This window comes from Medicago truncatula, chromosome 4, assembly GCF_003473485.1.
Source record: "Medicago truncatula cultivar Jemalong A17 chromosome 4, MtrunA17r5.0-ANR, whole genome shotgun sequence".
Lineage (NCBI taxonomy): Eukaryota > Viridiplantae > Streptophyta > Magnoliopsida > Fabales > Fabaceae > Medicago > Medicago truncatula.
In genome coordinates, this window is record NC_053045.1 from 35,644,214 (window position 1) to 35,671,345 (window position 27,132).

General features: G+C 34.1%; 2 protein-coding genes across 3 annotated transcripts; both read right to left on the reverse strand.

The window, feature by feature from the left end:
* Positions 1 to 1,596: 1,596 nt before the first annotated feature.
* On the reverse strand, positions 1,597 to 5,700 carry LOC11442813 (PTI1-like tyrosine-protein kinase 1). Of its 2 annotated transcripts, none has more exons than XM_024782479.2 (10): positions 5,414 to 5,700; positions 5,152 to 5,225; positions 4,973 to 5,067; positions 4,754 to 4,869; positions 3,894 to 4,376; positions 3,481 to 3,729; positions 3,218 to 3,381; positions 2,551 to 2,778; positions 2,203 to 2,352; positions 1,597 to 2,008 (listed from the first exon to the last, which is right to left on the reverse strand). In XM_024782479.2, exons 1-10 carry the CDS (start codon positions 5,553 to 5,555, stop codon positions 1,781 to 1,783), a joined length of 1,929 nt encoding a protein of 642 aa, XP_024638247.1. In that variant the 5' UTR covers positions 5,556 to 5,700; the 3' UTR covers positions 1,597 to 1,780. The 2 variants fall into 2 exon arrangements, with proteins under 2 accessions (XP_024638247.1, XP_003607181.2); XM_003607133.4 differs by having other exon boundaries at positions 3,218 to 3,387; positions 5,414 to 5,698.
* Positions 5,701 to 9,418: 3,718 nt separating this feature from the next.
* LOC11443227 (rust resistance kinase Lr10) lies at positions 9,419 to 27,077 on the reverse strand. The gene is made up of 3 exons (XM_024781569.2): positions 26,217 to 27,077; positions 24,727 to 25,902; positions 9,419 to 9,508 (listed from the first exon to the last, which is right to left on the reverse strand). The coding sequence occupies exons 1-2, from the start codon at positions 26,977 to 26,979 to the stop codon at positions 24,818 to 24,820; spliced, it is 1,848 nt and encodes a 615-aa protein (XP_024637337.1). The 5' UTR covers positions 26,980 to 27,077; the 3' UTR covers positions 9,419 to 9,508; positions 24,727 to 24,817.
* Between the last annotated feature and the right edge of the window lie 55 nt (positions 27,078 to 27,132).

Sequence of the window (27,132 nt, forward strand, 5' to 3'; positions counted from 1 at the left end):
GTCCTTTGAAGAATAAACTTCAAATTCATTCCCATCTTGAGTTGTACAAATTCTGCAGGCATGGCTGTTGTTTTGTCTTGTAGCGTAGACAGAAAACAGAGTAGTGGAGGTAGTGGTTGTACACTTGTACTTTGTCAACTCTATTAATGAGAGACAAGTGCTCAGTGTTATCCATATATCCGTTGATACCTCCCTTTCAGTTCTTCGTTCTTCTTTGATAAGACTGAATTGAGAATCAGCAACTTTGAATCTTCAGTTTGATTAAAGGATCAAATGTAGCTTCTGGTGAAAATATTGCTTCTGATGAAAACTTTTGCTTCTGATGAAAATATTGCTTCTGATGACTTTCTGCTTCTGATGACGTCATCTCTTCAGGAGCAGTTTAGCTTCAGGAGCAGTTTAGCTTCAGGAGCAGTTTTCTTCAGATGCTCAGAATTTCTTTTTCTTTCCATTGTTCTTCCAAGACCTATTGAAATAACTTGAGTAGCCTTTGGTCCTGTACACTTGAACAATTATTAGTAATAACCAATTGACAATTTTTAATACCTTGTTATCATCAAAACTTAATAAGGTTCATTGTGAAACACATTTTGTTCCAACACATGATTCATCCAAGACATCCAAATTCGAAGGACCACTATTGAAATAAACACCACATCACCAAAAATCATAAAACATTAACTATACGAGTCTTCTTACTCATTTGGTTATGTGCCCCCTCAAGCATAAGTTTTTTCATCCAAATACACTTGAACCGCTATTGACACTCAACATCAAGGGAACATGATGCCTAACCACCACTACCAGGACGACTTTTTATACAAGGAGTCGATCACCTTTAGTCAACCATTGAATGTTCTACCACTATGAGATCATGATTGGATCCCATAGAATCATCACATTAGACCAAGAGAATTCACCCAAGTAGATTAAACACCATATTCTTACTCAAAGTTTTAAGACATTAGATATATGAGTTATCTCACTTATATGATGTGCAACATTCATATTTTCATTCAATGTGAGACTTCTGCTTACACTTGATACACCAATAATCTTCTCCTCAAGTGTGAGTTCATTTATTCATTATTTGGGTTGTCACTTTCTTTTTAACTCACTTTAATTAATTCCATTGAATATAATTTAAAAAAAAATCTTGATTATGAAAGAATCATTAATGATTTTGCAACCATAAATGTAAGAAGAACAACATTTGTATAATTAAAAGGGCACTATTGGTTCATCCATTGCACCAAAAATCAAAGATTTGGCCATGGTATGAGGAATGAGTTATTGCACGTTTGTAGCTACTAAGAGTCGTTGCTTATCACATCATGTAGATGTCCATGAAGGGGGAACAATGGGTCTAAATAAATCTTGCTTGTGGAAGTTGGAATTAAATGTCAAGGATGTAATTTTTTAGTCGGATGCCAAGTTCGTGGTTGATAGTTCCCATTCTTCTTCGGTTGTTTGTTTTTCTGAGTTTAGCACTATTTTAGAGGATTTTAAAATCTCGCTTAGTCATTATTTTAAAAATTCTTATATTGATTCTCTAATACTAATTGAGAAACAAATGTGGTCGCTCACACTTTTACATTATAGTCCTATATGTATGGAACCTTTTATTATTGATGAAATGAAATAATTGTTTTCCACTTAACTGTACAAAGTACAAACCCCTCATCAATGGCAGTAGTCCTTTCTATTTTCCTTTTTTAACTTCACTCTACATTCACAAATTAACTAATGATAAATAAGTGTGTTAGAATTGAAAGCTAAATTAGTTAAAACTCAAAGACCTGCTCCATTGATCTTTCAAATTCTCACTATAGCTATGGTCTGTACTACTACATGATGTATTGTCATCATCAACACCAAGTAATGCAAGAGTTAGGTGTAACTCTGTACTTGAATTTGGATACACTTCATCATCGATGTTTTCTTCATTCTCTGAATACTCATTGAAGCAATATTCATCTTCATTGTTCCCTTTTAGGATCTTCAGTATCTGTACATAGGAATGATAAACTTTTAAGAGCTGAAAGTTTTCAAAATATATAATTGCTAATGTGACTTCATATTGAGAATTTGACAACTTCACTGTCATTTATTACTAGATTTAATTGGTATTTACATAAACAAGTTTTACATATCCATTACTGCGATTAAATTATTGGATACATGTGTAAAAAATGTTATTACCTGATTAAATTTAGGACGAAGTCTAGCAGCCCGTGCGATGCATAAAGATGCTGCCAAAACCATTCTTTTCATTTGGGTCTCATCAAACTTCCCTTCTAATTTTGGGTCCAACAAACCTTTAATATCTCCACTCTCTATTATTGGTTTTGCCTGAAAATGAAATCATTTTTCATCATTCAAATTTTACATATTATACAATAAAAGCATATTTTTCAATATTTCAAAAATCAAACTCGATAGTTGAAATCACAATTTCGTATCAGTTCGAACAATTTTAAACAATTGAATCGTGACTCGGAGTTTTTATCGGTTCAATAAAAATTTATTCTAACTGAAGTTAGGTCTTACCCAAGCTACCAAGCTCTCTTGTCCTTTGCAAGGTTCAGAGCTGATCGGTTCCCTACCTGATATTAGTTCAAGTAGCACTACACCGAAGGCATAGACATCTATCTTGTCACTAACTTTTCCATACATGAAGTATTCAGGAGCAAGATAACCAAATGTTCCGACTACATCTTCTTGTGTCAAAAAGGATGTTGTTGTTGGTCCCCATATTGCAAGTCCAAAATCAGACAACTGCAACAAAAAGGACAAAATTATTATTATTCATGAGTGACACAATCAATTTTCTACATAATGTTTTTTCACTTTGATTGACTAAAAATTGTATCAACTAAATTTAGTCGTGACAACTTTCTAAGTGGTTAACGTAGTTCAAATGCATTGTTAAGTTCATTAGATAGTTAATGGATACATCAGATGTCGAAACTCATTAGCTACAAATTTGGACGCGATTAACTAAAATTTTCATGTGTTCAAATCTACATGTAGTTGAACACCTAAATATTATAGTTAACCGCGTGCAAATTCATGAGTTTTAACATATGGTATATCTATTAACCATCTATTGGATGTAATTAAAAAGTTGTAAGTTGTCTAAATTTGGTTGTCCAAAAATCTTTTCTCTTTACAAAATAGTTATTTCAATGCTAATTGATGTAAAAAAATTGATTACTTGTGGCTCAAGCTCCTTGGAAAGAAGAATGTTTGAAGACTTGACATCTCTATGTATGACATGCTTCGAAGCTTCTGTGTGTAGGTAATCAAGGGCCTCAGCTACTCCAACAGCTACATTAAATCTCACTTCCCATGACAAAAGAGATCCATCATTGTTTTTTCCTGCATCTATTTATAAAATTCATATAAGCATCTTTTCCATTTACAACAATTTATATGATGGTTGAAAAGTGAAAACAGAAAATGCACTCAAACTCTTACCATGTAGATTTTCCTCTAAGCTTCCTTTAGGGAAATACTCATAAACAGATATTAAAGTATTGTTCTCTATGCAAATTCCAAGTAGTTGAGTAATGTTTTTGTGCTTCAATGATGATATTATTTCCATCTCAAAGGCAAAATCTTTCCATGCTTCTTTTGATGATCGCAATACTTTAACTGCAATTGGTTTTCCATCAGGGAGAATTCCTTTATACACACGGTTGCTTCCTCCTTTCCCAATCAAATTTTCTGCAAAAGAACACAAGGTTATATAGTGTTATAATACTAATAAAACACAGTTTGCTTATCTACGTTACATCATATATCTATCTTTCATCAACTGGTTGCAGGAGTACGATATGCTAGTTTATTTAAAAATTGAGGAAGATGATATTAAGAATCATGGTTCCAACCTGAAGAGAATTGACTAGTACAAGACTTGAGAGACTCAAGGCTGAGCCACTTGCAATTGAGTGAATTTACATTCAATATCCCTTCTAGGACTTTTGGGAGTACAACTGATGTAGGTAAATGATTTTTGAAGCTCTCGTCCTCAAGACTGTCACTTATGCTCCTCTCGAATGGATTTTCGTCTGAGGAAGATGATTGAGGACTACTACGCGGTGAACGATCTGGTAAGCTCATTACCCATTGTACTACCGAAATACCCTTTCCATGATGACTATGTGAGATGTCTGAATTCGATTTGCGGAGTAGAGGCCATCCAAGCTTCCTCTTAGAAGGATCGTCTGCAAACATGGATATCGATCGTGACTTGTGCCTTTCTGATTCGTCAAATGTTTCTTCTTTCGATTCCTTGATGTTTTGGTGTGGTGATTCCTCACTCAGGTTATCTATACTTGTTAAACTTGACCTTGGATCTAATATAAGACTACCTGTCACGAATGGAAACAAAACTTTACGATACTTTCTTTATCTACTGAGTCACTAATGATATAACTTCTCTATGAGACTAATATTTGGAGCATGTTTGAATTGGTTTATTTGAACTTATTTGCTAGCATAAGCACTTGTGAGCATGCTTGATAGAATAAAACTAATGAAAACAATTTAAGAGATTTCCATAAGCTCTTGAAGATAATTTATAAAAACAACATATAGTTTATATGAAATTTTTTGACTTTATTTTATCTTTTGTTGTGGAAATAACTTATACACAAGCACTTATAAGATAGTCACTTATGCTATAAGCGATGAATTAAAATGTTTATCCAATCATGGCCTAAGCCTAATTAAGGGTACAAATATGAACCTGGTGGTCGTTTATTGTTGCACCTCCCGAAGACGATTCTTGAATCTTGGATGGCTAGAACATTGGTGGTGGGTGGAAGACGTTTGGCGCAATATTTGGCTGTGGCAGCGTTACCCCTGCAATTGAAACATGTTTTGAGTCTTCCAAATGAACCAAACCAGGCAAAACAAATCATAAAAACCAAATAACAAAATTTTCTGAAATACAATCTCCACATACCCTACCACTAAAGCCAAAGCATCCTGGTTTTTTGCTTCTCTAACAAGAATGTTTTTAATGGACTTCCCTGTTATGATTTGACTAGAAAGACCAACCTAAAAATCCAAACAAACAACATAAATTTTCCAACCCCCATTATTGAAAAGAAAACAAAAATAAGGTGGAAAAAAAAGGTTTACCTTTTTCACATCACACAAGCCTTCATAAACCTCTAAATATCCATCTATTAGGCTCTTGTTTTTAGAAACATAATCTGCATTGAAGTAACTTATTTCACTACTACCAAGTACAAAATTTACAATACACAAGGAGAAAGCAATTCATAGTAGGTTTGACAGAATCACGACGAGTCATCCGGATTTGCAAAAGTCAATGGCTCACCGTAATTTTGTCAAACGTCACAATGATATCAAACATGCACATAGAAGTCATGAAATTTACCTGAGCTTTTAGTTTTAACTACATGAACAGCAATAACACAATCACCAGGTTCAGCAACTTTAACAATAGCCCAATTGAGAAGCTGTCTGCTATGGCTATCTATTCTAATCCCAACCAACACAAACCTCTTTTCAACTGTCATTGTGTTATGTTCTGCCCTTTGTTCAATCACCAAAACTCATTCTCTGCAAAATATAACTACTGTTATGTTTGAAACTTCAATCTAACACATGGAAATACTATTTTTGTGAATGTTAATAAGACATATTTATGGTGAGAGAGAGAGAGAGAGATGGGTGAAAAGGACATTGAAAATGAAAATCACATGACCTATTGAATGTAAATAAAACCAGTAAAAAAGAACATAGCATTAAAGTATTGTAGAATAAGACAATATAAGACAAATAAAAAAAGTACCTAAATGTTGTAAGAAGACAACATGCATGCTTTTTAACTGAATGTACCGCATAATTACATCAACAATTCTACCTGCTTCAACTAAATTATTTTTCTTGAATAGAATAACGAGGAGACAAATCATGTTTTGAATATGTGTGTTGTTAAATTGTTACATTAAACAAGATGTTAAAATTGGAAAGTAATGAAAAAAAAAACTAAGACAAAGGAAGTGTCGGTAATGAAAAAACATTGCTGCGAAAAGCAAGGATAACGAATTGTGCAGATTTTGTTTGATTGATTCAATTTTGTTTTGTACAATGTTTGGTTTTATTGTTTGATTATAATATCTGTAACATTAACCGCAAGTGAAAATTTGTTAGGAGAGTGTGACCGGACATTTTCACGGGAACTCTTATATCCGTTCATGTTACATGAACGGATGAAACACTATTTAACGAATATCACGGGGCTCACAAACCATTGCATTAGATTTGGATCTTTTGATTGCAAGGTTAATTAGTTAGTTGGAATTTTTAATTATTATTATATTTATTAACTATTATAATTAATTGATTGTTTTTCTTTAAATAATAAGTAACTATTATTTGATCGATTAATTTTTAGGGATGACAATTGGACCCAGTTCAATGGATATCCGTAAAAAATATCTATGATGGAGAGATAAATACCCGCATTGTTGGGTATGAGCCTATACCCGCATTGTTGGATATGAGCCTGAACTCGAATGATTACCTGCATTGTTGGGTCCACCTTACCCATGTCCGCATATTATATAGACTATACCAATAATTTGATGTAATATTAAAGTTAGTTAATTAATATTAAATCTTTGATATTTATTATAATATGCACTTGTTTTTTTTATATTTTAAATGCTTTTTATTTGGCTAAATAATATTTCGCTAAGTATACTACCGCTTCATAAAGTTGATAATTTGAAGAAAAAGAATACAACGGAAACAAACTTCATGATAAAAGTTGTTTTGCACCGATTTAAAAAGATTTATATATTTTACCAAAGAGAAGAGTTTAACTAATAGCTTGTGGAGAAGATAGGATTCTCTAGAGTAGGGGGCCTAATTCTAGAGTTGAAATCTTTTCTATTTGCTACAATAAATTATAATGTCCATTACTATACTTTTTGTATAAATACATAACATACATGCACGTATTTTTAAAATATATGACAATAGTTGTACGGTAAATTTAGCTTAGTTGGTAAGGACAATGCAAAATATATGCAAGGTTTGGTGTTTGAATCCCGACCATCACCAAAAAAAGAATATATGACATTAATCACCAAAACTATAGTCATTTATTGTAGATTTGTAGCAAATGGAAAAGATATTAACTCCTAATTCTAAATCTATACCTCATTCCTAGCGGAATAATTAAAATTTACAATTTACAAGCACGACAAGCAAAATACTCTTAAAATTTCATACATAGTGCAAAATGCTCCTTGCAAAAATTGTTAGGTAGTTTACATTTCTTTTATGACGTGAGTGTAATTGGATGCATGTGATGTGTAAAAAACAAGTTGTAAATTTCTTTTTAAATAGTGGTGTGAATTTCTTTATAGAACCAAACAAACGAAAAGGACTAGATACCTTAAAGTATAGTATGCTTTATAGCAGCCACCGCTAGCTCAACAAGAATGGAACAGTTGAAGAGATTCCGTGTGACAAATGAAAATATCACTTTGAACATGTTTGTTTAATAAGGTTGATTGGCAATAAAATCAAAGTTGGACACGTTAAAAAATCATATTCTATTACAACCCTCATTAATCTAAAGCCTAAAGTATTACCTTTCAGGTTCAATACATGCCACGATTTTTCTTTGTTAGACATTTTTCTTTGGTGAGAAAAGAGACTTATAATCTTCTGCATTATCTGATATTAGGTACAACAGAAAATGTACGTTTTTGTTTGGTTTGTTGTGACTAGAGTTTAGCCTTTTTTATTATTGATTTGTCGAATAAACGGTGATGTATACGTCATAATAGAAAATAAAAGCATTGTATAGTTGAATCCACTAATGTCATAGTTCCATCAGTTTCTTTTCCTCTAAAATCAGATGCGATCCGTGCATAATTGCTGAGAGTTATAAAGCATGGATACTTCAAAACAGAAACTTATATGTGTCAGTATCGGATATCATTACTTGGATACTCGCGGATACGTACCCATGAAGTATCGGAAATAATTATTTTAATTTTTAAAAAATATATTATTGAATACTAGTGTGATACTCTATAAATACACAAGGACATTTATAAGACACTTCACATATACGTATCCTAGAAAAAAAATGAAGGGTAAAATAGTGAGACAATGTTGTGAAGATTCAGCAGAGATGTATATGATTCAATTTTAGATATGCATCAATAGAATTGTTTCTCAATATTGAACCACTTAAAATATACTTTTTGTGGATGAAGGTAACAAAAGAGAGGTGATTTAGTTAATTAATATCAGATAAAATTTGTGTTGAGTTCTTTTAATGATGCTTATCTCGATATCCCAACATATGAAAATATAATATGGTTTATAAGAAAACTTTACATTTTTTATTTATTTTGATCACGTGTATTATTTTTAAAAAATTATGACTTTTATAATAATAATATAATTATGAAGAGTACTCAAAGTTTATTTTCTTCAAGTATTTTACACATATATAAGTTTTATTATAAAAAAATTGTTAATTCTATAATTAAAAAAAAAAAAACAGCGTATCCTCGTATTCATATTGTATTGTACTCGCACCCGTACCCGTATATGAGCTTCAAAGGCTGAGACTAATATCTTGAGTTTTAGAATTCAAATGAACAATGAACTTTTAAGTAAGACTGCCATTCGGGATTCGAACCCAAAACTTTGGTTAAATTAAGAAGAATAAAATTAAAAAATATAAACATCAAGCAGTTCAAGCCTCACAATCGCAAGAGTTCCCCACAGGGCTTTAGAACAGTGAATATACAATCAGGTACATCACATGATGAGAATGAATGATGTTATATATGGCCTACTCAACTACGTCTTTTTGGAGTATTATTTGTTGGAAGAATATTGATGGCATGAGCATTATTATTTTTTGAAATAACGCCAACAATAAAAATAGCATAAGATGCTTTCATCAAGAAAATCCATGCAGGAATCCCCTAGAAAAAAATAATCCTTTCAAAGTAAATACATCATTTTAGAACACCTTGATTCTTGATAAAATTCATTAGTTGAAATACAACTTTAGGGTGTAAATACATCATCTTTAAAAAAAAAGTAAAATAAATCATGACATATTAACCTATATGTTAAGTTTATAACACAAGTTAGTGATATATAGCAAAGAAACCATTTTTTGGGTGCTACTCTTTTAAGGCAATTTTTTGAAGCATTTATGTTCATCCTTTCAAAGTTGTTGCATTTTTGCAGTAGAATGTGACCCATTCCTCAATTTTTAGTTGCACACGTGAGACCCATTCAAAGTTGTTGCATTTACAATTACCAAATTTGGTCTCTATTTAGAGTATTTACAATGGAGAATTTCTTTTTAGAAGAGTAAGATTTATTGAATCAATGGTAGGAACAACTTTTGCGTATAATTAATGCAAGATATATGTCCCTTATACGCTATAAACATGACCTCTAAAGTAGCATATGCTAATAAAAGTTGATAGATATTCTAGCAAGTGTACTAAATATTATCGAAGTAGTAAAAATATCGTTCCTACGAAAACTGTGTTAATCTCAATTTAGAAATAAAGTAAATATTTAGGATGTATAAATTATTTTGTTTATATTTTATTTGATTGCATAAAATTAAATAACATAAAATAAAGATTGAATTAGAAAATATAGATTTGGTTAGAAAATATGAAGAGAGATGAGATAAGGTCTATCGAATCATTTATGTTCCTCTAATTGGTATACTGCACCTATTCTTATGAATGATTTTCTAGTTCCACCATAGTTAACAAAATAGTCCTAATCAATCCCTTGACTTAGAACCCTCTTCTCAAACTACAGCCCCTAATTCCTTAGGTGGTCTAATAATCTTTGAAGGTTTAAGCACGTTAACCTAATATCGCTAACAAACGATTATCCATTCCTAGACTAACCTTGTTTATTAGAATAATTTAATTTTGTCTAAGTAGAAAGCTATGGTCAGTAGTCATTCGTTCTCACTAAATCATGTTTATATTTGATCAGGATATAAAAAACATTAAGAACAATTGAATTGAACAAAAACTAGATTGTCATTCACAATAAATAGAGTTTCACATCAACATGGTTCAATTAGGGTTACAAACAATCATCTCAGACCTAATCTCTAAGAGATTTAGCTACTCATAATTGAGTTTACAAATAGCATAATCAATAGTGGAATCAAAACATACATGAACTGATAGAAGGTTGAAGAAATCGTCTTCCTAGCCGTCTTTAGGTCTCAAAATCGCACTTTGCTCTCTCCCATTCGTCACCCTTGTTTTTAGAATAGTCTTCAGCTTAAATAGGCAAGAACTGCTCCTAAAATCGTGGCACGATTTAAGTAAATCGTGACATGTTTCTTCCTTGTGTAACAAACCACCAAAATTAGGGTTTCCATAATCGTGTCACGTTTTTGCCATCGTGACACGTTTTCACCAATGCCGAATGCATATTTCTTGAAAGCTCCAAATCGTGTCACGTTTTTCAGTAATCGTGACACGGTCCCCTTTTTTCAGTTTCTTCAGTTTTTTTTGCTTTTCTTGCTGCTTAATCTTGATTGTGAACTCAAAAATATCATAAAAAAGACTCTAAAAATAGTGAATAACTGACTGTCATCAGAACCCCAAACTTGAACCATTCCTTGTCCTCAACGAATTTACTTGTAATATTGACAATGGACGGTAAAATAACAATTACCTGATCAAGCGATAGTACCCAAAAGTTCAACACCTTACTAGCTAAAGATGAGCTAGTTTGACTTGTTAGCAACCACCAATTTACAACTCCATGCAAACATATGAAAGGGTTCACACACAGTCGACATGCAATCTACATATTACCATAAGCTTGAAAAGTTTCTAAACGTCAATCAAAATCAATGTCAATGCACACTTTGAGGTCTTTAAGGGTTATAAGGGGGCTTAGGTGAAGGTGAAATAATATTTGGATAAGTAGGCTACATAAAATTTGAGTTAGGCAATCCTACGGAAGTTAAGCATAAAATTCAATCCATCATTCATTCACCTTTTGGAACAACAATTCTTGCAAGGGTACTAGAGATTATTTATAACAATTGGGACAATCGAGTTTGAAGTTACTCGGTTTTTCAATGTCGTGTCCCTTTTTCATTCTATTCTTTTTTTTTTTTCTTTTTAATACACCATTTTGGCATATTGTTTTCATGAGAATGTTTTTTTTTCTTTTTTTTTTCTTTGTTCTCTAGTACCCCCACCCCAAACTTAATTGGTTGCAAATTCCAATAGCAACCCCAAACTTACTATTTAGCAACATTCTACAATGCCTAACTCAGAAAAACAATATGGGATAAATCCTAAAAGTCTCTAAGCTTGTAATGTAGTTTGTCACCGAACAAAAAGATCTAAACCTACCGGCTCAAATTGGCTAAAAACGGATAATATTTCAAATACTAACATGGTAGGCTTCAAAAAGACTCACATGACCAAGCACTTTTGCCTCAGTGTGCTAATGACAAAGATCAATCGACAATAGAGAAAGATTGCAAGTTCTAGAAATGTAAATGCATGGAACACTCTTTAGAAGTAAATTGGAAAATAAAATTTGGCCATGAACCTTACAGTTTAGATTTCTGGGAGTTGTGACTACCTATCTTTCACTGCCATACACTTCGCCTTCGAATCACAAGTCACTCCTCCTTTTGAACTTTTGGAATACCACTTGAACACATATTTGTTACTAAACTGGAAAAAGTCAACTAACAAGCAAATTCATCAATAATAAACAAGTTCAGATTCAATCACATAACAGGGGGATACAACTGAGTTAATCCAAAATGAAAATTAAAGACAAATTGTTTGACTCAAAAATAGAAATAAAATATTGAAAATAAGACATAATAAAAGGATGGGTTGCTTCCCACCAAGCGCTTTCTTTTACGTCATTGAGCTTGACGCTTCAACCAATGTTAGGGTGGTAAATATGATAGAAAGAATATATCACCCTTCTTCTTCCCCTAATTCCTTAGGTGGTCTAATAATCTTTGAAGGTTTAAGCACGTTAACCTAATATCACTAACAAACGATTATCCATTCCTAGACTAACCTTGTTTATTAGAACAATTCAATTCTGTATAAGTAGAAAGCTATGTTCAGTAGTCATTCATTCTCACTAAATCATGTTTATATTTGATCAGGATATAAATGAAGTAGATAAAATAGTCACAAGGAAGGGGGGGTTTGAATTGTGACCCTTTAAAAATTAACCTGAAACTTAAAAGTGATTCTCAAGTAGTTTACTTGGAATAGTTAAGTTAATATTCTGACTTCAGAACGTTCTGAAGTTCATACACATAAACAGTTTAATAAAGTAAATGTGTAAGTGTGTGTTGTGTATACTGTAATTAAAGAGTATAGGGAAGAGAGAAAGAACACACAGAGAATTATAGTGGTTCACCCAATGTGGGCTAGTCCACTCCTCACAATCTTGTGAGAGTTTCCACTATGATGCTTGAGATAACCTCTCAAGTCCTGCACCATACAATCTTTGTTCACCTGAACAATTACAATCCTGTATTCTCTAAGCCTCAGCAGGCTTGCACCTTCTTGCTAAGTTAACCACTTAGACTTTTACAAACTCATCTCAAACTAACACTTTAGTACCCCTAAAGCTAGATGAGATTTGTTTCTTTTCTTCTTGCTAAGTTACCCACTTAGACTTTTACAACCTTTGCTCAACCTAACACTTTAGGACCTCTAAAAGCTAGATGAGACTATGTTTCTTTTCTTCTTGCTAAGTTACCCACTTAGACTTTTACAACCTTTGCTCAACCTAACACTTTAGGACCTCTAAAAGCTAGATGAGACTTTGTTACAATTTGTGTGGAAGTTGGATGTTTGTAAAACAAACAGTGGAAGAAGAAGAAGAGGTTATCCTTCAGATAACAAGAGTATTGATTTGCACTAAGTTGATGAAGGACTTAGAGATTGATCAATTTCAATTTGCAAGAGCTTCAAACAATCTTTGTTGTTTTCTTGTATGCTTTGCAATGGTGCAAGTTTTGCTAAGGCCAAGCCCTCTATTTATAGAGTCTTTGGGCTCATATAGCCGTTGTAGGGTGTCCAATGGTGTTATGCCATGTGTCCTGGGTCCCACAAGCTTTAACTTGAAATTCTGGGCAAACATTCTGATCTCTGATGAACATCAGAATGTTGTTGTGTTCATGATGATCTTCATCTGGGTTCATCACGTTCTTCATCTGGGTTCATCATGTATGAATGAACACATGAAGTTCTGGGCTATGCATATGCTTTTCATATGAATTTCTGGACAATAACCAATGTATGGACTTTTCTTCATACATCAGAATGTTCCTTTCCCAGATTTTGTCTTGGAACCGGTGCAGGAGGATTTAGTGGGATTCTGCATCTTCATGCCCATGCTTTGAGAGATTGTGTTGTCCTTGTTCAGTACCAACTCTCAGACGTGTCTATCTCTTGTTGAAGATGACAGATTTGCTTTGCTTTTGCTTTTTGCTTTTCACCTACTATACTGTTCATAAAGTAAGCATGAGCTGAGCTTGAACATTCTGATTATCAGAATGTTCCATCTGTTTCACTTAGGATGATTTGTAAGACTATCATTTGATGTAATCAAATCCTAATAGTGAAACAATAATGAAGAGCAGTGATAATAACATCTAGGATGATATTCCTTTGTGAAATATTCCTAGTACATCAATGTTCATAGTCTTAAATGAACATTGAATGCCTTCTTTGACATAACTCTTGTATATGCCTTTATTGCTTGATTGATCCATGCAAATGTACTTTCCTGGACATATATTTATGTCACATGTGCCTTGCATGACCTTGATCACAGTTCTTGAGATTCTTGGCTTGTATAAGAACAACCTTCTGAACTAGGTTGCTTCTGAACAATCTTCTGAACTAGGTTGCTTCTGAACCGGTTGCTTCTGAACAACCTTCTGAACTAGGTTGCTTCTGAACTTGTTTGCTTCTGAACAACCTTCTGAACTAGGTTGCTTCTGAACTGGTTGCTTCTGAACAACCTTCTGAACTAGGTTGCTTCTGAACTTGTTTGCTTCTGAACAACCTTCTGAACTGGGTTGCTTCTGAACAGAGTTGCTTCTGAACAACCTTCTGAACTGAGTTGCTTCTGAACAGAGTTGCTTCTGAACAGAGTTGCTTCTGAACAACCTTCTGAACTGGGTTGCTTCTGAACAGAGTTGCTTCTGAACAACCTTCTGAGCTCTCATCAGAACGTTCTGATCAACATTCTGAACTAATTTTCTGAACTTCAGAATTAGTTCATGGATTCAATGTCCTTTGATTTTATGCATCTTGGTATGATTCAAACCTTGTTCCTGTCTTAGTGAAAACACTCAAGAGCACAAGTTAAATACCAAGGAATTAATCAAAGTCCATTTAATCCTTAATCATTAAAGTTTATTATCTTTAAAATTAATTAGGGATTTTGCCTCAACAATCTCCCCCTTTTTGAAGATGATAAACTTATGATTTAGGATTATGGATTTTGATTATAAATGAAGAATTTTTAGAGCTTGAAAATTTTATTTTAATGCTCCCCCTCATTTTTATAATCCATTATGAGTTTTTAGAAGTTTTAAAAAGCTCCCCCTCATTTTTATAATCCATAGCATAAATAAGAATATGCAAATTTGAACCAACATCAATATTCATTCATTAATATCATTCATGAAGTCTAATTGTATGATGAACATGGTTCAAAAACAAAAAAGGCATATAAACTAAGTTTGATCAAACAAAAATGAAGTTTTATAAGACTTCAATAACTATTGATCACTAGCCTACTTAGGGCCTAAACTTAGAGAACTTAAAGACATAAAATCCTAAAGCTTCTCCCCCTTTAGTCATCTGCAAAAAGGTTAGGGAGTAGGACCAGAAATGATTCATGGAGTAGAATCCCTAGAATCTGAGGACGGTTCAGATTCAAAAACTGTTGGATCAACAAAGACAGGCTTGTCCACTGCTAAACCAGGAGCCTGAACATCCCTTGTCCAGTTAGCAAGTGCACACACAATTTTGTGAGTTTTAGTGGCAACTCTTAGAGCCCTTGCAACCATTTTCTCAGCCTTAGAAGGCTTGGCAGGTGCAGCATCACCAGAAACATCAGCTTTTCTTTTGTTTGCTGTGACAAAAGTGTTTAAAGAGTCAAACAAGGAAGACATGTTTGGGAGATTCTGAGTTGTTTTGGTTTGTGGTGGAGGTGGTGTGAATGAAGGAATGGTACTTGGTGTTGGCAGGGAAGACACCAGATACTTGCTTATTCCAGCAGTAGACCCCATTGTTGATGTTGACAAGTTTACAAACTGAGCTTGTTCCATGTTCTGAGCAGATGGAACATTCTGATCTCTCTGAACATTCTGACCAGTTTGAGCAAGAAGCTGAACTTTCTCAGAAGGCAAAGATCCTGAACCCAAAGGATTAGGATCTGCTGACAGCTACTCAACAGGTGCAGTAGGAACATTCTGAGCTACATCCTCCAGAACATTCTGATCAGTGTTGTTTTGAACATTCTGATCATCTTGCTGAATGTTTTCTCCCTGAGCATCTTGAAAAAGCTCTTCATAGAGATCATTTGTAGTGTCTTCAATGTTGAGATCAAAGTCAGGATGAGCTTCAACATTTTCTTGTTCCAACACAACTTCTTCTTCAACATCCATTGGTTGATTTTCACTTCCAAAGGTGTTGGATACTAGAATTTCTGCAGTTTCTCTAGTATCTGTATCAACATTCTGAGCTTGTAGCTCAATATTTTCTTCAACTCTAACATCTTCAGAGGGTGCTTCAACACCTTGATTCAAAGAGTCTTCAACATTCTGATGGTCAGCATCAGATTCTCCAACATTCTCAGCAGCTTTCTTACCCAGCATAGCTTCAAACTGTTATTGGCTTTCTTCAATTAGCTCTCTTGCATGTTCAGCAATATGAGCAAAGACTTCAAGAGCTGGAGTAGCCTTTCCTTTCTCAACATTTTGAGAGCTTGAACCAATTTCCTTCTTGGCAGGCTTGTCAGTTTTCTGCTTCTTCCTCACTTCCTGAACTTTCTGATCAGCAAGTCTCTTAACTGATCTAGTCTTTTGAGGAATAGGCATGTTTGAAGTTGTGATGTGAAGTTGACTAATGGTTTTGGCTGTAAATCTCATAAAGGTATCCTGACCTTTTTCTTTGCCCAGAGAAATTCCAGCAGCTTCAAATATGGGTGTCAAGTGCATCCCATATGGCAACCCAGCAACTTTCTGTTTGAAGGAGTAGTATTGATCCATCATGTGTTGGAGCATGACAAAAACACAGATTCCGCTTTGTTTTGGTTATGAGGTGATAAATGATGCAGAGATCAGTATCAGTGATAACCTCAAAGCTTCCACATCTAGGAATGAGAGTATGCCTGATCATGTTGTGAAGAATCTTGGGTGTGTCTTCAAGATTTGTGGAATTGATATCATGGTTTGGTTTGATATACTCTTCAAAGAGTTGTTCTCGTGTTACTCCTACACTAGAGAACCAGGAATTGTACAGTTCATTACCTTCATTTGGGATTTTCAGAATATCTGAAAGAAGGTTCTGAGAAACTTGGATTCTCACTCCTTTGACTGTGGATTCCAGGAACTTTTCTTCATTGTGTTCCTTTACAGTCATGTTGACATAGAATTCCTTTACCAAGTCTGGAAAAGTCTGACATTGAGTGGAAACAAAACTTGACCAGTCTTGAGGATCTGTGAACTTCTTCATATTCCATCCTTATGTCTTAAGACTTTCAAAGTCAAAGTACTTAGCTCTGCTGATGGGTCTGTTAGCCATCTTTTCAATACTTTGAATCTTTAAAGTAGAAGCAAGTATGACAATGTCATTGCCTTTTCCTCTTTTCCTAGGAACATATTCCTCTTCCTCTGTTACCACTTCTTGTTCATCTTCAGAGGAGGTTTTCTCTTCAGGTAGAGGCAAAGCTTCTTTTGCAATTTGCTTCCTTCTTAGGTAAGCTATCTTTGCAACCTTGGCCATTTCAAAGAGAGTTTCCTCAGTTTTCTCAGAGGTTGATCCTTCTTCTGCAACTCCTTTTCCTTTTCCAGAGGATTCTTCTTCAACTTTCTCAAAAACATTTCTCTTTTCAGAAATGGTTTCTTTATCAGAGTCTCCATGCATCTCAGGGATGATTACATCTTGTAGAATTGTATGAAGAGGGGTTTCATTGAGTGGAGAATGATCAGAGGTTTGATCATCAGCAGCGGTTGGTGGTGATTGAGAACGAACGCGTGAAGAAGTTTTGGTTCGTGCCATTTTTCGCAAGAACAGAGTATGAACTTTGTTTTGAGAAAAAAATTGGTTTGAAAAGAAGAGGTGTGATGGAAATAATCTGAATAGTTGTTGGTTATTATAGGAACCAAAACGTGTTCAGTTGAGGGAAGAAAGAGGAAGTGACTTGACAGTTTTGGCATTGGAAAAGATGAAACTGAAAAGTAGTGGCCAGAAGAGAGAAACTAGCCGTTTGAGGAAAAGTGAATGGATGGTTTGATTGATGGTTAAGGTTTTACATGGTGGTTAATCCTTAAACCTATCTTCTTATAATCAAACATTAAATGCTTCAGATTATAGAGAGATTTTTGGTTAAAGTCAACACAAAATCTCTCGTTTGAGATTTCTGACCCAGAATCCAGATCCTGAACATTCTGATAAATAAGAACATTCTGACCTGTATGAACAAACTGAACGGATGAACATTCTGATGAACATTCTGATCTCATGAACATTCTGATGAATTGTTCAGATTAAGATTGATTTAACTGAAATGAATCAGATAACATCAAGGGGGTAAGTTCAAGGCCCTTAGTGATTAGTAATCAATCTTTATTGGGATTTTTCATGATTTGCAATTTTTCTTTAAGAAAATTGAATATATCCTCAACAAGGGGTTTTGTAAAAATATCAGCTAGTTGATTTTCAGTATCAACAAAGCTTAATACAATATCCTTTTTCTGAACATGGTCTCTTATGAAATGATGTTTAATTTCAATATGTTTAGACCTAGAATGTTGTATAGAATTTTTAGAAAGATTTATAGCACTAGTATTATTACACATAATAGGAATATTTGTGTACCTTAGTGAATAATCTTTCAACTGATTTCTGATCCACAAAATCTGAGAGCAACAGCTTGCTGCAGATACATACTCAGCTTCAGTTGTGGAGAGTGCAATGGTGTTTTGCTTTCTGCAAGACCATCCAATCAATGCTTGTTCCAAGAATTGACAGGAGCCACTTGTACTCTTCCTCTCAATTTTGTCTCCAGCATAATCAGCATCCAATAAGCTACAAGATCAAAGCTAGAACCTTTTCTATACCAAAGGCCAAGATCAGTAGTACCTACTAGATATCTAAAAATCCTTTTAACTGCAGTTAAATATGATTCTTTTGCACACGTTTGAAATCTAGCACATATTGACATGCCATTGACGTTTACAACTCTATCTTTGTCTTCAATTTTTGTAATTAAAGTAAGATAATTATTCAACAATGCTTAAAACAAACTTTTATGCTCAAAGCTGGGCCAATATAAGTGTAAGAACACAATATGCAGACCTTAGAGCAATTTTTTGAAGATTATAACAAGATCACATACAACATCATAATGAAGATCAAGTATATAAAAAATCTTCTAATGATAAATTCAAACATAAGATTCATTTAAAATCATGTTTGATGAATGATATTTTCTTAAACCATATCAAAGTTAAGTGAAATCTTCACGTTTCAGATTATTCTGAAGTTTGACAAATTAAGACATTTTTATGTTTCATATCAATGAACAATCATGATTTAACATTTATGATCAAACATAAATCTTCCTATGAATTATTTAACAACAATGATGATTTAGTTTCCATCTCATGTCAATAACTCGGATAGAAATGCTTAAGAGTCATTTATTTCAAATGTGAAGAGATAAGTATTACAAAATGATGTAACACATTTAACATTTAACATGATAGTTAAGAAAGAATTTTGGGGCAAATAATGAGAGAATATTATGCATGAATTTATACATAACAGAAACAACACATTGTTCAATTATAAGAACATTAATTCATTTTCAATGCACCCTTAATATATCTTGTTAAAGCATAAGACATCATGCAATGATTTCAGTCATTAATTATGATGTGTGCAGTTGTAAATGAGTATAATACCATCATGAAAGGAGTATGAACAAAGTATAAAACACTTATTTGCATTTAAGTTCAAACATTTGATATATTAGACATGACAGAATTTGATGCATTCAATCATATATCATATTTATTATAGTGCAAATAAATGTGTACCTTATGCGATGATATCCCTCACTTTTGAGATTCAATGAAGAGAGCATGTTTCTCTTTCTTTGAAATACTTTCTCGTCTGGATGGAGAGGTCCAAGCATCAATAAGAAAAACCTTCTGAAGCAATTTAATCATCAGTAGCTTTCTCTTCTTCTTAGTCTTTTCAGCTTTCTGATATAAGTGTCTTTTAACATATTCAGAAGTTCCAGGATTTGCAGACATATGATCAACATATGGAATGCTTTGTTCATGAAGAATGTTTGCTTGAACATTCTGAACTTGATTTGAAGGAATTGTTCCATCATTTTCATCTGAGAATCCTCAAAGACACTTGCATTGAAGTCTGGGCTGAATTCCTCCGCATTCAGTTCAAAACCATCTTGATTTCAAGCTAGCTCAGCTTCATCAGATTCCTTTGTGGTAGTGTTTCCAATAAGCATATGTGTGGCTAGAACTTTAGCAACATCATATATATCATGATCTTTTAATGACAGAGGGTCATTTCCCATATCAGATTCTAAAACAATTTCTTGTTCATCAAACTGGAGTTTACTCATGATGTTTGTAACATCACTTCAGATTTTGTTTCAGCAGTAGAAGATTTAAAGGATCCTTCTCCAATAAAAGCTTTCAGCTTTGTTAGCTTTCTGAGGTATTTTCTTAAAAGCTTTTTCAATTTCATTAACCTTCTGAAGTTGTTATGTAGGAACTTCATCAACTTTTTGAGTTTCATCTTTTAGTAGCTGCATCAACTTTTCTGAATTCATGTTTCAGTAGTTGCATCAGCTTCCTGATCCTTATTGGCTGCAATCTCAATATTTGAGGTATTGCTTCAACTTGCTGACTTTCATTCTCAGCAACATCAACTTCCTTTTGAAGTTCTTCAACATTCTGAACTTCATCAGCTTTCTGAACAACTTTGTTAGCAATGTCAGAAGCTTTTTGGAAGGTTTCTCCAGGGATGTCTTGATCCATTGTTGGAGAACCTCATTGTTGTCAAATTCTTTAGTTCAAAGATTTGATACTCCTTCTCATACACTTCATTTTTTCAGAGGCATATTAAAATGCTTGAGTGTGAGTGTGAAAGCCAATTCATATAAAATATGAGAAGTCTTCTTGTTCTTCAATCATATGTTGCAGAATCATGTAGTTGAGATTTGAAAGACAATTTTGTTGAGAACATGATATATGATACATGATCAACATTAATGACATTCTCAAATACTTCCAAAGTTATTTCTGCCTTGCTTGAACACAAAGGAATGAACTTTGAAGCTTTCAACTTTTAGGATTGAGTAACTTCAGCATCAGGAGCATTTTCCTGAACATTCTGATCTGCAGACACATGAACATTCAGATCTTCAGTTTCAGATGTTTCTTGCACAATCTGAGCTGTTTTTTTCTGAGCATCTTGAAACACATCAGTGTTGAAGTCTGAGTTTAGATCTTCTATGTTGAGACTAAAACTAGTTGCAAATTCCATTTGCTCATCTTCTAGTGATTGAACATTTTCTCCACATATCATCTTGGAAGCAAATATTTCTGCATCACAGATTGGCAAAGCTTTTGGTACCCATATTACTTTGGGTCCTTGAAGGTTAGTGTTTCTCTTCTTGAGAGATTATTTCTTATGACCACATTCTGATTTAAGATAATCAGCTTTGTTGTAATAAGAACATTATGTTTTACCAATCTCAACCTTTTGAGACCAATCTAATTTAGGATAAAATGTCTTTTTGAAATGAGGATTTTTCTCAAGTTTCTTTTCATAAAACAATATACAGGTTCAAAATGTTGAATCCTTTTTCAAAATGATCATTTTTATTTACCTTCTCACTTTTGTTTGGTATAACATATTTTCATGACAATTTTGTTTGTGATAGGTTATGAATCCTAAATCATCCTTTTTGAAAGGTCTTAACAGACTTTATAAAGTTGGTTATGTCCTTTTTCAAAATATTACTTCGCTTTTGAAAATAACATTTTATTTCAAAAATTCAGACTTTGCTAAATCTTACAATTTTTGCTCATTGAGAATCTTATGTTTCTCAAATATTTTAAAATGAGAGTTCTACAATTTTTGAATGGTTTCAAGATATATCATTCAAGATTAGCAGTTTCACATTTTCTTTCTTTATACAAGAAAAATTATTATTTTAAAAGTTCATACTTTTAAGATAAAATGCATGAGTCATATGAGATAATAGTTAGCACTTTATATAAAAGATAAGGATCAGATTTCTTACCTCTTTACTTTATCTATTGTCTTTTACTCATGTGTTGACTTCTTCTTCAAACTCATCTCTGAATGCCATCTTTGCATTTTCTTCTTCAGAGGGATTTTACTTTTCAAATATCCCACATTGTTGCATATGTGATATGCACTTTGGCTTGCAGGTTTTGACATTACTTCTTTCTGGATCTTTTCCTCATACACTGTTAAGTGCTCAACCCATAGAGGCAGGCTCTGATACCAATTGAAGTAGATAAAATAGTCACAAGGAAGGGGGGTTTGAATTGTGACCCTTTAAAAATTAACCTGAAACTTAAAAGTGATTCTCAAGTAGTTTACTTGGAATAGTTAAGTTAATATTCTGACTTCAGAACGTTCTGAAGTTCATACACATAAACAGTTTAATAAAGTAAATGTGTAAGTGTGTGTTGTGTATACTGTAATTAAAGAGTATAGGGAAGAGAGAAAGAACACACAGAGAATTATAGTGGTTCACCCAATGTGGGCTAGTCCACTCCTCACAATCTTGTGAGAGTTTCCACTATGATGCTTGAGATAACCTCTCAAGTCCTGCACCATACAATCTTTGTTCACCTGAACAATTACAATCCTGTATTCTCTAAGCCTCAGCAGGCTTGCACCTTCTTGCTAAGTTAACCACTTAGACTTTTACAAACTCATCTCAAACTAACACTTTAGTACCCCTAAAGCTAGATGAGATTTGTTTCTTTTCTTCTTGCTAAGTTACCCACTTAGACTTTTACAACCTTTGCTCAACCTAACACTTTAGGACCTCTAAAAGCTAGATGAGACTATGTTTCTTTTCTTCTTGCTAAGTTACCCACTTAGACTTTTACAACCTTTGCTCAACCTAACACTTTAGGACCTCTAAAAGCTAGATGAGACTTTGTTACAATTTGTGTGGAAGTTGGATGTTTGTAAAACAAACAGTGGAAGAAGAAGAAGAGGTTATCCTTCAGATAACAAGAGTATTGATTTGCACTAAGTTGATGAAGGACTTAGAGATTGATCAATTTCAATTTGCAAGAGCTTCAAACAATCTTTGTTGTTTTCTTGTATGCTTTGCAATGGTGCAAGTTTTGCTAAGGCCAAGCCCTCTATTTATAGAGTCTTTGGGCTCATATAGCCGTTGTAGGGTGTCCAATGGTGTTATGCCATGTGTCCTGGGTCCCACAAGCTTTAACTTGAAATTCTGGGCAAACATTCTGATCTCTGATGAACATCAGAATGTTGTTGTGTTCATGATGATCTTCATCTGGGTTCATCACGTTCTTCATCTGGGTTCATCATGTATGAATGAACACATGAAGTTCTGGGCTATGCATATGCTTTTCATATGAATTTCTGGACAATAACCAATGTATGGACTTTTCTTCATACATCAGAATGTTCCTTTCCCAGATTTTGTCTTGGAACCGGTGCAGGAGGATTTAGTGGGATTCTGCATCTTCATGCCCATGCTTTGAGAGATTGTGTTGTCCTTGTTCAGTACCAACTCTCAGACGTGTCTATCTCTTGTTGAAGATGACAGATTTGCTTTGCTTTTGCTTTTTGCTTTTCACCTACTATACTGTTCATAAAGTAAGCATGAGCTGAGCTTGAACATTCTGATTATCAGAATGTTCCATCTGTTTCACTTAGGATGATTTGTAAGACTATCATTTGATGTAATCAAATCCTAATAGTGAAACAATAATGAAGAGCAGTGATAATAACATCTAGGATGATATTCCTTTGTGAAATATTCCTAGTACATCAATGTTCATAGTCTTAAATGAACATTGAATGCCTTCTTTGACATAACTCTTGTATATGCCTTTATTGCTTGATTGATCCATGCAAATGTACTTTCCTGGACATATATTTATGTCACATGTGCCTTGCATGACCTTGATCACAGTTCTTGAGATTCTTGGCTTGTATAAGAACAACCTTCTGAACTAGGTTGCTTCTGAACAATCTTCTGAACTAGGTTGCTTCTGAACCGGTTGCTTCTGAACAACCTTCTGAACTAGGTTGCTTCTGAACTTGTTTGCTTCTGAACAACCTTCTGAACTAGGTTGCTTCTGAACTGGTTGCTTCTGAACAACCTTCTGAACTAGGTTGCTTCTGAACTTGTTTGCTTCTGAACAACCTTCTGAACTGGGTTGCTTCTGAACAGAGTTGCTTCTGAACAACCTTCTGAACTGAGTTGCTTCTGAACAGAGTTGCTTCTGAACAGAGTTGCTTCTGAACAACCTTCTGAGCTCTCATCAGAACGTTCTGATCAACATTCTGAACTAATTTTCTGAACTTCAGAATTAGTTCATGGATTCAATGTCCTTTGATTTTATGCATCTTGGTATGATTCAAACCTTGTTCCTGTCTTAGTGAAAACACTCAAGAGCACAAGTTAAATACCAAGGAATTAATCAAAGTCCATTTAATCCTTAATCATTAAAGTTTATTATCTTTAAAATTAATTAGGGATTTTGCCTCAACAATAAAAAACATTAAGAACAATTGAATTGAATAAAAACTAGATTGTCATTCACAATAAATAGAGTTTCACAGCAACATGATTCAATTAGGGTTACAAAGAATCATCTCAGACCTAATCTCTAAGAGATTTAGCTACTCATAATTGAGTTTACAAATAGCATAATCAATAGTGGAATCAAAACATACATGAACTGATAGAATGTTGAAGAAATCGCCCTCCTAGCCTTCTTTAGGTCTCAAAATCGCACTTTGCTCTCTCCAATTCGTCACCCTTGTTTTCAGAATAGTCTTCGGCTTAAATAGGCAAAAACTGCTCCTAAAATCGTGACACGTTTCTTCCTTGTGTAACAAACCACCAAAATTAGGGTTTTCATAATCGTGTCACGTTTTTGCCATCGTGACACGTTTTCACCAATGCCGAATGCATATTTCTTGAAAGCTCCAAATCGTGTCACGTTTTTCAGTAATCGTGACACAATCCCCTTTTTTCAGTTTTTCTTGCTTTTCTTGCTGCTTAATCTTGCTTGTGAATTCAAAAATATCGTAAAAAAGACTCTAAAAATAGTGAATGACTAATTGTCATCAAAAGTAAAGAAGCAAAAATTCATGGAAAAAAAAATAGTACTTATCTACTAGTACTCTTCAATTTTGCATGATAATTGGAACCAATAGCATTAGTTTCACTCACTTGGTGATTGCACCTCCTCTACTGACATCCTTTGCCAAGTTAAGAGAGATTGAGGATCAGGTGGAAGGTGCTGTGGAACTTCATCTCCTTCAAGCATATCTATCACTTCATTCATTGAGGGACGATCATCTGGTTTCATTTGTATGCATTTCAACGCAATCACAATCATCTTCATTGCAATTTTCTTTTCCTCCTCTGTACCATTGTTTGTATCTATTGTTTCCTCAAATTGATCATAAACCCATCTAGCAAAGTAGTCTTGCCAATAATTCTCTATGTAACTTTTGTTCTTTTTTCTACCTGCCATTTCCATTAGCATCATTCCAAAACTATAAACATCAGCTTTGTGAGAGATGTTTCCAATGTTCTTGTATAACAACTCAGGAGCCATGTACCCCATTGTTCCTCTTGCCGCTGTTAAAGTTAAAATACTTTGATCTGTTCGGTACAACTTCGCCAAACCAAAGTCAGATATCTTTGGGTCAAAATTCTCGTCAAGAAGAATGTTATGAGGTTTTATATCAAAGTGTATGATTTGCATGTCACAACCTTGATGTAAGTATTGAATTCCACGGGAAATTCCAAGAGAAATGTCGTAGATTTTCTCGTAGCTTAACGACGACAAGTGTCCTTGCTCATGTGAAAACATGTGTTTATCAAGAGAACCATTAGGCATGAACTCGTAAACCAGAGCTTGCTTTGTTCTTTCAGCACAGAATCCAACCAGTTGCACCACGTTCACATGACGAATTCTTCCAATGGTTGCAACTTCATTGATGAAGTCTTGTCCATTGGTTTGAGACTTGGTCAATACCTTAACAGCTACTTTGTGTTTGCTTCGTGACACTCCTTCATAGACTGAACCGTAGCCTCCTTCACCCAACTTATGTTTGAAATGTTTGGTCATAGTTTTAATTTGAGAGTAAGAGTACCTTATGGGCATGAAATTGTTGTGACTCTGAATAAAATCTTCAACCATGTCATCTATAGATAAATGTTTTTTTCTCCATTTACATATCAAGACCGCAACCACGAATGGTGACCCAAAAACAAATTTTACAGCAGTCCATGAGAGCACTGTGCAAATATACCAATTATTAATAAAAAGATTTATTATTCTAATCCATAATACGGTATAATACAATATACTACTAGTTTGGTGATCATCCACAGAGAATGTTGAATATCCTAATGAATTTCTTGTAAGTTGTAATTCAATGGTGTTTCAGGAGACAAAGTAATGCATGTATATTTCAACAATTAAGTAAATAAATGTGCTCAAAATAAAGTATTGAAATGCATTTAAGTAAAATAAATAAACCAATGCATATGATAGAAGCTAAGTGTCTTTTAACTAAATGTGTATCTAGTGCGTTTTTTTTTTTACTTACGCAAGAGAATGAAGAAAAATAGAGCGCCCATTGCTGTATCGTATATCATGCTGGGGTATGACAATTGTTCCTCTTCCCGGTCACGGTCTCTGTCTTGCTGATGCTGTTCACAGCGTTTTGGTCGCCAACGAAGCTCAATTCCGTTGACATACTCCCTGTATACATCTGGATAACCACACTTGCTGCTATTACATTTCAGCTTTCCATCCCAGCTACTCATAATTACCTTCATCTCCACTCTGCATGACTCTACTATGTTACTCACGTCTTCACGTCCGTTAACAAAATAAGAATAGTATTGCTTTTCCTCACCACCACACCTCTCCGAAGATATATCCCAATAGTCTTCCGGATAACCTACTGGTTTTTCACATCTCACAACAGCCAATGATGGTTCGGGTAAGAAGGTATAGAAGGAGATGTTTTCATACGGAAGAGATAGGGAATTAATGGTAGGGCAGTTGTTATGAGGACTAACTCCAGTGATGATGTAACGAAATGAAGAGGAGGAGGAGGATGAGGATGAATCAGAAGCTATAATGGCCTCGGTTTGATGTTCGCCATAGTTGAAGTACACTACCGATTTGTTGTTTTCACATATTACTTGGAAACTGGGATTACACCCAATCCCATCTCCAAATTTAACATCGTTGAATATCGTTCCGCATGGGCTTTGAATGAAGCTTGTATCATAGAAGGAAATCACAGAGATCAATATTAAAATGGCAGCGAAAATGGGTAGTACCCCGTACATCATAGCCATTTTGATTTTTTGGGGTTGGTTGGGGGATCTGCTCGACTCAGTCAGTCAGTCATGGCTACCTGGACTAATTATCTCACTTGGTGCTGACTTCAAGTCAACCACATGAACCGCCCAATAATGCCTCATCACTCATTTTTTATCCTTTTAAACCCG